The sequence below is a fragment of the Chelonoidis abingdonii genome, chromosome 20 (genome assembly GCF_003597395.2).
Source record: "Chelonoidis abingdonii isolate Lonesome George chromosome 20, CheloAbing_2.0, whole genome shotgun sequence".
Taxonomy (NCBI): Eukaryota; Metazoa; Chordata; order Testudines; family Testudinidae; genus Chelonoidis; species Chelonoidis abingdonii.
Genome location: NC_133788.1, coordinates 24,133,735 through 24,145,344, shown reverse-complemented (window position 1 = coordinate 24,145,344; position 11,610 = coordinate 24,133,735). Strand labels below are relative to the sequence as shown.

General features: G+C 61.8%; 1 protein-coding gene across 1 annotated transcript in view; it reads left to right on the top strand.

Moving 5' to 3' along the window:
• The window catches only part of DPH1 (diphthamide biosynthesis 1), a 61,080-nt gene that overhangs the window by 25,119 nt on the left and 24,351 nt on the right, over positions 1 to 11,610 (top strand). The window contains exon 4 of the mRNA XM_075073963.1: positions 10,059 to 10,180. Coding sequence (XP_074930064.1) covers positions 10,059 to 10,180 — 122 coding nt within the window. The remainder of the gene's footprint in view (positions 1 to 10,058; positions 10,181 to 11,610) is intronic.

Here is an 11,610-nt window from a genome sequence, read left to right as displayed (position 1 = left end):
CCGTCCTGCTGCTGTCAGCTCCGGCTAGCTGGAGGGGCCTCCATTGTCTTGGGGGCGGGGAGAGGGATGCCGAGGCTCTCCCAGTGCCAGCTGTGGGGAAGGGCCCAAGTGCGAGAGATGAATGTGAGATTCTGTGGGGAGAAGGGGGCTGGTGGCTCAGACTGGGTAGCTTGGCTGGGGGATCCCTCCCTGCAGTGTGAAGGGGAGGGGCTTGCATCTCTTCCAGTGGGCTGGGACTCTGAGATCAGGCTGCAGCTGTCCCTCTTGTGGCCCCAGAGCCTGGCCCCTTAGGGCTTGGCTGCGCCCCGCGGGACTATGAGCTAAATGAAGACACAGTTAGCCCAGTACCGCAGCTGCCTCGTGACAGACTGAGCATAGAGCTTTGAAATGTACAGCACACTTACAGAATTGATTGGTGCAAGGCCTCGTTAATTAGTGTTAATAGATTTGTCTTTGTTATCTACTTCCTAACAAACTGCACTTCTCCGTCCAAGGAGCAGGAGCTTTGCCCAGAACGTCTGGAGCGAGAGCAGAACCTGCAGAGCTCAGCACCCTGACGACTGGCTTAAATGCAGGTCTCAGTGCTGGGGCGTGACCTCGCTGCGTTGAGGCGGGCCCAGGGGCGAGGTTGTGGGATGCTGACCCCACTGGGCCAGGCCGTGATTCGGCCGGGCCATGATCCCGCTGGGCCAGACCATGACTGGCTGAGCTGGGCTGCCCATAGTGCTGTGAACGCCATGTGGCTGTGGCTGAGTTGAGGTCTCTGTCAGTCATAGGCTGGACCGTGCTCTGAGCACCTCTGGGAGCTGTGGTGTCCTCAGCTCGCTGCTGCCCTGTGTGGGAGCTGTGTGCTGCGGCGCTGTTCCCGCTGAGCTGGCAGGGCTGCTGCCTGCTGGAAATCGCATCATGATGTTATCTTGGAAAGTTCCAAATTGGCTCTGTTTATCAGGGCTGATGCGATTTGGTCCCTGGAGGGGAGTGTGGGGGGAGCGTGCAAGTCAGCCCTGCAGGAGCTTGGCCAGGCAGCTGCTGGAGAGGCGTGTACAGTAGATCCCTGCCCGGGTCCCCACTCAGGCTAGCGGGTGCATGATTCTACCCAGCTAGCCCCCACCTGGATCAGCCCCTGCTCTGCGTGCCATGGGGAGCTGTGTGCCAAGGCCCGAGTGACCGGAGAGCCAGTTCCCTGCTCGGGGGGCCAGTATGGGCTCTGGGCAGGCGCTGGAGCAGGCTCAGCAGCTGGGCTCTTGATTCCCTGTTAATAAGCTACAAGCATTAGGGGCTGCGGTTGCTAATCCCTGTCTCTTCTCTCAGTGTGACCAGCTCCTGGTAATCACAGGGGACCCCTGCAGATCTGACTGGAACCTGGGCTCCCAGCTCTCTCCCCCACCCCGGCCATCCCTCCTCTTAACACACTGGCTTCTCTGAGCAGGCAGGAAACAGCTGCAGATTGTCCTCTGGGGCTGGGGAACTCCATGGGCCTGCGAAGTCCTGGGAGGTGTGGCCCAGCCCTGCTGCTCCCTGTGTTTCTGGGCTGCCAGCTGGTGCTCCCACTGTCCCAGCCCTGAGGGGAGAGGGCCTCAAGGGCTCTGCATGGGCAGCGTAAGCCCTGTGGCAGGGCCCCCATGCAGCACAGTCTGTGGAGCAGCCCAAATGTTTCCTGATGGCCCCAGAGTCCTGCAGAGCTGGATGGCAAGTGGGGTGGAAGAGGAGAATTTGACAGCTTCTTTCTCTAGGGGTGCAGGGGTGAGGGGGACGGGGTGCGCTGACTGTGGTGTTGTACACAGGGGCTGGCCCTGGGCCCTGCATTGTAATGGACTCTGCCCCATAGTGCCCCACACAGCTTGCCGGACTACAGGGGGGTGGGAGGCAGCAGCTGGGAGCGCATGTTGTGTGTTAGCAGTTGGACAGTGGGGCGGGGCGGGCAGCCCGCAGCCCTTGGGTGAGGTGAGCCTGGGGCAGGGAGCTCATGCATCTTGATGGGCATCCACTGTCCATCCGTCCCTGCCCGTGCACTGGCTGGAGACTCCAAGGGGGCCAAGCGAAGTCATGTTTTCTCTGGTGGGCAGTGAAGAGTTAAGCGTCTCATGCAGGGTCTGCGCTTGCTGGGAATGGGGCCTGGCTGGCACGTGCAGAGCGGCAAATGGCTCTGGCGCAGCTTGAAAGGCCCTGTAAACCAGAAAAGGGAGATAACGAGGAGCAAAAAGGCTTCTGACAACTGGCTTGCGTCTGAAACTCTCTGAGATGCCTCAGCCAGTTGGTGCGGCCTCCTGGGGCCCGTCGGCCCTCCCAGCCTGGGGCTCTGCATCAGACACCAGGGTGGATGTGCTGGGGCAGAGATGGGGCCAGGGCTGAGCAAGCGTCCCGAGCTCGCTAACACTGTGCTGCCCAGGAGTTACTCTACAGCCTGGGCGCCTGGCTGGAGAGGGGCTGGAGGGATTTTCTGGGGCACTTGCCTCTGGCCCCGGAGCTGACAGCAGCTCCTGCCCCTGCAAGGTGTCCCTTTGCATGGCCTGCTGTGTTGCGCAGTGCTGTCCTGTTCCCCAGGCCCACGGCCCAGCTCGCTAATGGCGCTGAACTGTTCCCAATGTGTGTGGTGTGCTGTGCAGGGGACTTTAATTATCATCATTAACCGCACAACAGCATCGTTAAGATGGAATGAAGTTCTCACTTCACTGGAGTTGCTGCAAACCCCAGTGCGGGGGGTGATGGCGCAGGGCGGGGATGGTCGCTGGGGTAGGGAGCGAGTCCGGCCCGGTGCCTTGGGCTCTGGAACCACCAAGCCCTGACACTGGCGTCGTGCTGAGAGCTTGGTCCTATCCATGGCAGATCAGTTCTAGTCACACTCTGCCCTGCCAGGCTCTCCTCTCCCTCAGCCTCTGGCAAGCAGGAGCCGCCTGTGGCGTCCCCCTCCCACACGCCTGCCCCTCGTGCTTCTCTGTGCTGTCCTCTCAGGACGTGCCTTGTGTTGTGCGCTGCCTGGCTGGGTGGGAGCAGCACAGGGGGGCACTGCACTGCTGCAGCTCCTGTGGTGAGGGGCGAGGCCTGAGGCCTCGAGGGTTGGTCCTGGACCGACCCAGGTGGCTGTGGGAATCTCAAGTCCCCTCTGGGACANCGGAGTTGCTGCAAACCCCAGTGCGGGGGGTGATGGCGCAGGGCGGGGATGGTCGCTGGGGTAGGGAGCGAGTCCGGCCCGGTGCCTTGGGCTCTGGAACCACCAAGCCCTGACACTGGCGTCGTGCTGAGAGCTTGGTCCTATCCATGGCAGATCAGTTCTAGTCACACTCTGCCCTGCCAGGCTCTCCTCTCCCTCAGCCTCTGGCAAGCAGGAGCCGCCTGTGGCGTCCCCCTCCCACACGCCTGCCCCTCGTGCTTCTCTGTGCTGTCCTCTCAGGACGTGCCTTGTGTTGTGCGCTGCCTGGCTGGGTGGGAGCAGCACAGGGGGGCACTGCACTGCTGCAGCTCCTGTGGTGAGGGGCGAGGCCTGAGGCCTCGAGGGTTGGTCCTGGACCGACCCAGGTGGCTGTGGGAATCTCAAGTCCCCTCTGGGACATTGGGCCTGGAGGCTCCTGCACACAGCAGGAATGGCAAAGGCTTCTCTGGCCCAACTCGCACAGCGCAGGCTCATCCTGAGTGTTGTGCAGGCTGCTGGAGAGGGGCCCCCATGTGTAGGTACCTCGTGTAGGTACCAGAGGGGTGACCCCCCTGCCCAGTGTGGGGAGGAAGGTTGGGAGCTCTAAGCGGATGTGGGTGCAGAACCAGGGCTCCTCCACTTGCAGAGAGGGTGATGGGGTCATGCCAGCAGGACTCTGGGCGGCCCCATCTCGCAGCATGACCCACTTGCAGCCTGCAGATGCTCTGGGGCCATCTTCCGCACGCAGACTGTAATTGCCCGGCTGCAGCAGCGCTGTTCCAAAGCCGTTTGCAGTAAAATTGCAAGCTCATTATTTTAATTACATGCAGCCTGCCTGTGCTAATGAAGTTGGAAGCCTGTTAATGTGGCTTGGTGACTAGCTCCCCGCTAATGAAATACATTTTTCTCTGGTTCTCTAGTAGGGAATCCACTTTCCAGGACCTTCCAGCCAGCACGCGCCTGGAGGGATGGGGGAAGGACCCCAGTGAGTGTTTGCACCCTGGAGCCCATCACACCCGAGCTCCCGGGCCCCACCCGGCGGGCTCCCCACTGTCTGGCGTGTCTCAGTGCCGGTCTCTGGCCCTTGTGCTGCTGCTGCTGCTGCTTGAGGCAGCAATTAAACCTCCTCTTGCGGGTGCCTCCTGGCTGAGGAGATGGCAGGGAAACCACCCCTGCCCAGCAGCCTGGCCCCAGGCCCTGCCCCCGTGCCCGGCTCTCCCCTGCTGTGGGATTCAGCCTTCTCTCCTCCCCCGTCACTGTGCCCAGGTGTCCCAGGCCGGGCGAATGGTCCTGTACCTTGTAATCAGCCACTACCCCACCATATACCCTGGCCATGTGTGTTAGTTCCCCAGAGCCTCTGCCCCCGCCCCCGTATGCTGTCGGCTCCTGCATCGGCCCTGCCTCAGGGGCTCTCCGTGTTCATTCTGGCCTGGCTTCCTGCATCGCCGTCCTGCTGCAGTGCTGGCTCACTCTGCAGTGGCTGGGCCCAGTCGCTCTGATCCTACCTGGCACAGCATGGTGGCTTTAGGACAGGCCACAGGGGGAGCAGGATGGACTCCAGGCCCCACTCCAGCCTGCATTGCCTGGTCCCCCTTTTCTGGCCTGGTCCTCGGGAGCCCCAGGCCCCAGTCACTCTCAACGCCATCTCCCAACCTGCCTGAGCAGCAGAGCCCAGTGCCCCGATTAGCATGAGTCACAGTGAAACGCGGAGCCACTCGTTAGAGCTCAGCTCCAGCCGCCCTGGGCACCGCCGGGAGAGACATGCCAGGTGGAGGGTGTATGCTCACTGGCAGAGATGGTGCTGGCTGCTGGGGGGCAGCGGAGGAGAGGGGGCCATGCCAGGGCAGACTGCTGAGAAGGGGTGGGGCAGCGGTGCCCTTGGCATGGGATGGGGAGCTCTAAACGGGTATCTGGAGCGAGTGCCTGGTCCATATGCAGTCTGCACTGGGGGGGGGGCAGGAGTGTCCAGCCAGTCTGTCTGTTCTGGGGCCAGGGTTGGGCTGACTAATTTCTTGGCCCCGCTGTGTGGCCAACTTTCCAAGTGCACACAACCGAACACCCCTGCCCTGCCGCTTCTCCGAGGCCCCACTCTGCTCACCCCCATCGTTTGCTCCCCCCGCCCTCACTCTCTTGCTCATTGTTACCAGGCTGGGGAGGGTCCGGTTGAAAACCGGACACCTGGCAACCCTAGTCAGGCCTGGCACAGGTCTGCGTTGTCCGAGTGGCCACCAGCCCAGGACTCTGGGTACCTGTGCCCTGGTTAAACTGCTTTTCTGCCTGAGCGTGTTGGGTTGGGTGGCTGCTTCCTGGGTCTGCATGTTCACCCTGCTGCTCCCAGGAGTGCGCTGAAGTTCACTCGGCCATGCTTGCCCCTGGAGGGCACCCAGCCTCCATCAGCCACGGGATCAGGAGCTGCTTTGGGGACTGGTGTGAAAAGCAGAATTGCAGTCAGAGCAGCCTGAGCGACAGCGGCGGTGCCACGGCTAGTGGCTGGCCCTGGGCAGCAGGCTGGGCTGGCCCTGTCATAGTGCATGTAGCTCTGAGCTCCCTCTTCTCCTCTGCCTGGAAATCTGCCCGGCTGCCCTCTAGGCAGGGCGCTGGGCAGCATCCCCTGAGTTGGTGGTGTGATGCACTCGCCCCCATGCCGGTGTCGGAGGTACCTGGGGGGCTGCTCGGGGCAGGTCTGTCTGTGCTGAATGGGGCACTTTGCAGATGGCCTTTGGGAGGAGATAGGGACTGAGTTGGAAGAGGAGAGAAATGCGCAGGCTGGGAGGTTTTTCACACTGAGCTGGAAGATGAATAACCTCCCTAGTGTTCAATATTCATGAGCTCCCTGCTGAGTGGGTGGGAGAGGCTGTGCTGGGAGTGGGTGGAGCGGCTGCTGTATAATTCAGGGCAACGCTGCTGTTGTGGCCGAAGAGCAGTAGGCTCCTGGCAGGTGGGTTGATACTCAGTGGGGTGCCTTGGCCCACTGCCCTCGGCCCCAGGCCTGGCATAGAGCAGGTGGTGCTGGTGCCGGATGGAGGGCATGAGGTGGGTCTGCTCTGCACTGAGTCAGTTCAGGTGGTTGCTAATTGAAGTTTCCTTCCTCTGTAGCTGGATGAAAGGCTTGGGCAGGCAGTAGCAGCACTGCAGTACTCACCTGGGATCTGTCTTGGGAGATGGTTATTGCTATTCCCCAGCTCCAGCCGCCAGCAGCTGTCCTCACGCTGCAGTTTCCATGCTGGGCCAGGGCACAGGCAGGAGCACAAGCATGGGGCTTGGGACAAGCAGGGCCCTGCTCCCCTCCCACTCTGAGCGTGGGTGGCCAAGGCTGGTCTTTCCTACCTCGCTGGGCCATGTGCCCCTCCTGCTGCTGCACCCTCTTCCCTGCACCCCCAGCCCCATAGCTGTGTCCTGCTCCCAGGCTGGGGCAGTCACAGAGCCACGGCTCGAGGGGGCTGGGTACTCAGGGCACGTCTCCAGTCTGCTCCCGCCACCCATTCCTCTGGGAGTCACAGAGCCATGGCTCGAGGGGGCTGGGTATTCAGGGCAGGTCTCCAGCCTGCTCCTGCCACCCACTCCTCTGGGAGTCACAGAGTTGGGATTGGGGGGGGCTGGGTACTCAGGGCAGGTACTCAGCCTGCTCCCCCCTCCACTCCTCTGGGAGTTGCAGAGCCACAGCTTGTGGGGAGCTGGGTACTCAGGGCAGGTCCCCAGCCTGCTCCCCTGCCCCCCCGTTGCTGTTTCACTTTCTTGCTCTGCACCCCCAGGGACTTTCTCTGGGGCTTGGGCCAATTTGCATACATTTTCATCTATAAAAAATTAAGCAGAGCTGGCAGCCGCTCTGAGTCAGACCTCCCCATCCGGAATCTTAAGGAGATGAATAATTTCCCACTCTCTCCGCCCGTCCAAGAAGTGGAGTCTGATTCATGTTTATTTCATCCCCACTTATTAGAGGAGGGGCTACGAGTCCGGATTGGCTGGGGGTCGAGAGCCGCATTCTGGAATCTCTGAGGCTCCCCTGGAGTCAGGGGCAGCCGTTTGCTGGGTGCTCCTCGCCCGGCACCCCTTGTGCGCGCTGTGGGGGAGGGTGGCAGTTGTCACCCTGTGTCTGGAAGGCCGGAGTCCCCTCGCTGCAGGAGCTGGAACTTTCAGGGCAGAGGAGCGTGACAGTGTGTGTCATTGTCCTTCTACAGACTGGTTTGAGGGTCGCTAGCACCCTGCCAGGCCATTCTGGGCCCAGGGCTGCAGCATGCCAGCCAGCAGAGGTGGCGCCTCCATCAGCACAGGAACTGGGGGGTTCTCTGTAGAGGGTTGTTTGTCCCCCGGGCAGGAGGAGGGGCTCCCCCACACCTGGGGGCTGCTGTGTGTGCAGGGAAGGTCTTGCTGAAGACGCCATCTCTTTCCCTGCCCCGGCACTGATGGATGCGATTGAGCTGTTAATATTCAGCACGCTCTGCGATTTCTCCCCCCTGCCATCTGGCCGGATCTGCCCACAATTTCTATTCTCAAGTGGTACATAGCTCCTTGCCCCGCTCTCCAGGCGGCATTTGCAATGTGGCATCGTGCTGGGGGCTCTACCCGAGCAGCCTGGGGGCCAGTCCCTGTGTGAATTTGATTGGGGTCATCAGTGAGTTGCTGTGCTCCAGAGAGCTGGGTGCTCAGGATCTGATACCCCCATGCTGGCCTGTGGGTTGGAATGAGACAGCGAGAGTCACCCTGGTTCCTGGGTCGAGTGGAGACTGGCCCATCGTGGCATCCTTCTCAGCCACCTGAGGCTGAGTGACTTGGAGAGTGCACCACCGCTGCCTGCACTGCCCCTTCTGGGGCCTGTGAACGGCCCAAAGGGCTGGGCTGGGCTGTTGGGCTTTCCCCTCTGCCACTGCTGGACTCAGCTTGGGCTGGTCCTGCCTGAGAGGAGGTCCCACTGGAACGTGGGGTCTGAGGCCATGTCAGGAAGCACCGGAGCTGGCTACCTAAGCAGAGCTGTCCAGGAGCAAAAGGGCTGCGCAGACTAAGCCCCTCGCTGTGAGATGGGCCCTCCCGATCCATCTCCTTGCCCAGCACCGGCAGCTGAGCCCTGTCGGGTGAGCCAGCCTACTGTGCTCGCAGGGAGGCCAGCCCCTCGGGAAGGCGAGGCCGGAGGAAGTGGTCCAGTGAGATAGGGTCTAGGCAATAGGAGGAGAGCTGCTCCTGCAAGTGCTCAGTGAAACCTGATGTAAATAAGGAATTAGCATATGGTTTAACCAGCCCCTCCAGGCGAGGGCTTTGTCATTACAATACCTGCTTTCCTAATTAAAATACCACAGCAGCTCCCCGGGCATGCGGCCAAGCTAATAATCCCTGGACTGGTGCAATAAAATACCTACAGAGGTGGCGTCTTTAAATCACAGATCAGCCTCTGCCTCTGGCACCGGGCCTGTCAGAAGCAGCCCCACCCTGGCCTCGTGGGTGCCAGCTGGATGGCTGCTCTTTCTGGCGGGTTCTGGCTCTGCTCCGGCTGTGTGGGACTGGGAGTTGGGCACGCTTTTCCTCCGCTGAGGCTCATTCCAGGAGCAGAAGGCGAGCGCTGACAGGGAGCTGTGTGACTCACAGTTCTCTCCAGGTGCCACCCAAGCAGCAGATGCTCCTCTAATGGGCCAGTGCCTGGGAGCCTCTCTGCGAGTGGAGAAGGGCCCCAGTCTGCTCCCCACAGACACAAGAGTGAGGTGCCATTGGCATGCTGGATGCAGGGGTTACGGGGAGCCTTGGGTATGCAGGCTGAGCAGGGATGGGGTTCAGACCCTTCCAGCAGTGCCAGGCGTGGGGTGGGCACAGTTGACAGGAGCCGTGCAGAGATGAAGCCAGCACTGCTCCCTCAAACACATGGGCTTTATCAAATCTGAGCCCCTGCTCCAAGTGGGGCTGTGGCCTGGCTGGAGAGCTGGCGGGACGGGATAGAGGGGGGCAGGGCTGGGATCCTGGAAGCGGCTCTCCCACATGAATGGGGTCTGTCACTTTCCACTCGGGCTCACCCTGGCTGTTGCTTGGCTCGTGCTGCGTTTGTTCCAGGAGGCTTGGCGTCCCCAGGATATGCTGGCGGGAGACTGACAGCGCCTTGCCTCTTCTCTCCCCGTCCTGGTATGTTGGGAAGCTGGCAGTGTAATATCTGATGAGCAGATAATCCCCTGAATTGCAAACAGCTTTACCCAATTGAAGGGGTGGATTACCTCTCTCCAGTGTAATCGTGGTGCCATCTCGAGGAGTACCCGCTGCCTGTCCTGGTCCCCTGTGGGAGCGGGTTTGCAGCAGCTGCGATCCATGGCAGGACATGGGAGCCTGGTATGTATCCCTGTCCTGCTGTGCTGCCTTGCACGGAGATCGGAGGCAGCAATGCCGGTCAGGGAATGGCCATGGGGAGACGCTCACCTGGAGCAGGCTCTGCTGGGCTCCGACGCTCCTGTGGACCCAGACCTCCCTCAGGCCTTAGCACCTGACCCCAGCTCCCCCTGTGTGAGCCCTTCCCTGTCCTGCTGCCAGGAGCCCAGCACTGGGGTCGAGGAGGCCCCTTTCTCACCCTGCTGTTGTGAGCTTCTTGGCTCAGGGCTGAGGGGAGAGGGTCCCTGAGCCCTGGGGGAGGGGTTCTCATGCCAAGCTGGGGCAGGGGAGTTAACGGGCAGGCCGTGGAACATGTTCGTAGTTTCCTGTGGCTTGCTGAGGCCGGCTCTGCAGTCAGACTAGGCTAAAAATGGGCCGCCAGCCAGACAGGTATCACCCCAGCCCTGAGGCAAGTGCAGGAGGGTTTGGCCCTGGCCACCAAGCAGCCTGTTACTTACACACACACACGTGCACACACACACACAGAGCAAGGTCTCCCGTGGCAGCACAGCCCCAGGCCGCCTGGTGCATCTCTCCCTACCACTAGCCCAGCGCTGGCCTCACGCTGTCCCTTCTGCCCTCCCCACAGGTTCACCGGTGCTGAGGTGGTGGTGATGGGAGACGTGACGTATGGCGCGTGCTGTGTGGATGACTACACTGCCAGAGCCCTTGGGGCGGACTTCATGGTGCACTACGGACACAGCTGCCTGGGTATGTACCCTGCCAGCGGAGCCCTGGGGAAAGGGGGCTCTGGCTCCATTCAAAGGGGAATCTGGGGTGTCTTGGTGCTGGTGCCTTGGGGTGTTCTGGGTCAGGATCAGTACACAGGGAAAAGCCAGTGTAAAACAGGCCAACCCTTCCGCTCACTGAACCCCAGTCCTTAGGCTGATCCCCCCCACAACCCCTCCAAACCCCAGTCCCCAGGCTGATCCCTGCCAACCCCGACCCCCAGTCCTCCGGCCGATCCCTCTCCAGCCTGACCCCCAGTCTCCAGGCCCAGGCTCCTCTGCTCTTGAACCCATGATCTGGTGAGCCCCCGAGGCCAGGCATGGCCATGCCCAGGCAGCAGTCTCAGAGCTGAGTGTCATTGGCTGCAGTCTGTCGATGTGGCAGCTGCAGACCGTGAGGGGTTGGGGCCTGTGCAGCAGCTGATGTCAGCGGTGAGGGGCTCTCTGCAGCAGGCAGAGAGTTGTGAGCTGCGCTGGGGCTGGGGGATCTTGGAAAGCAAAGTGGATTAGTTAGAGAGCTGGCGGGTGGCTTCTGCACTGGGTGAGGCAGGCACTGGCATTAGGGGGTGGGCAGTGCAGGCCCTAGCCGGGAGGGGTTGAGGGAAGGGCAATGTGGTGAAGATGGCACTGGGTAGGAGGAGTGGGAGCAGAAGAGTGGCAGCTTTGGGCAGGGGGTGGCAGGGGCGGTTGATGCTGGCAGAGCCCCGGCATTGTGTGTGGGGAGCTCTGAGCCCCGGGCAGACCCCATCCCGTCTCAGCGACATGCCAAGCGCCCTCGCAGGGCGGCAGGGAACTGCAGACGGGCCCCAGTCCCAGCTTAGTGGTGAGTCCATAATCTCCTGAAGAGGGAATCTCTCTGCTCTGGCCCAGGGCGACTTTGTTGTCTGTTTGGCCAAGCTCCCTCCTCGCTGGCCGCAGATCAGGCTGCATGGGAGGAACCTTTGCTGCTCTCCACTGCCCCTGCTCTGTGGCTGGGGCCCTCTGGCTCAGAGGCTGTGCCGATGCCCGGCAGAGCCAGGCCATGGAGGGCCTGGCAGGGAGCAGAGGCCTGCGAGTGCGGCACTGGCAATGGCGTGTCTTAGGTTCTCTCTCGAGCCCTGCGCTGCAGCAGCCGGGCTGGTGTGTCCAGGAGGCATTAAGACAGTGAGGGGTTTGTCCTAGCGTGTGCCACAGCATCCGTGTGGCCGAGCATCGGGGTGCTGGCTCCCCAGCAACCACCCAGGGACGAGACATCATCCCTGCTGTGCCCGCAGGCCACCTGGGTTGGGGAGCTTGGAGAGTGGGTCGCCCGCCTCACCCACTCCTGAGCCTTAGGAGAGGTGAATGGCAGCCTGGATTCTCTGGGCTCCTCCAGAGCCTCAGCCAGCCCAGCCCTGTCTGACCTTGCCAATGGCAGCAAACCCTGCCGTGCAC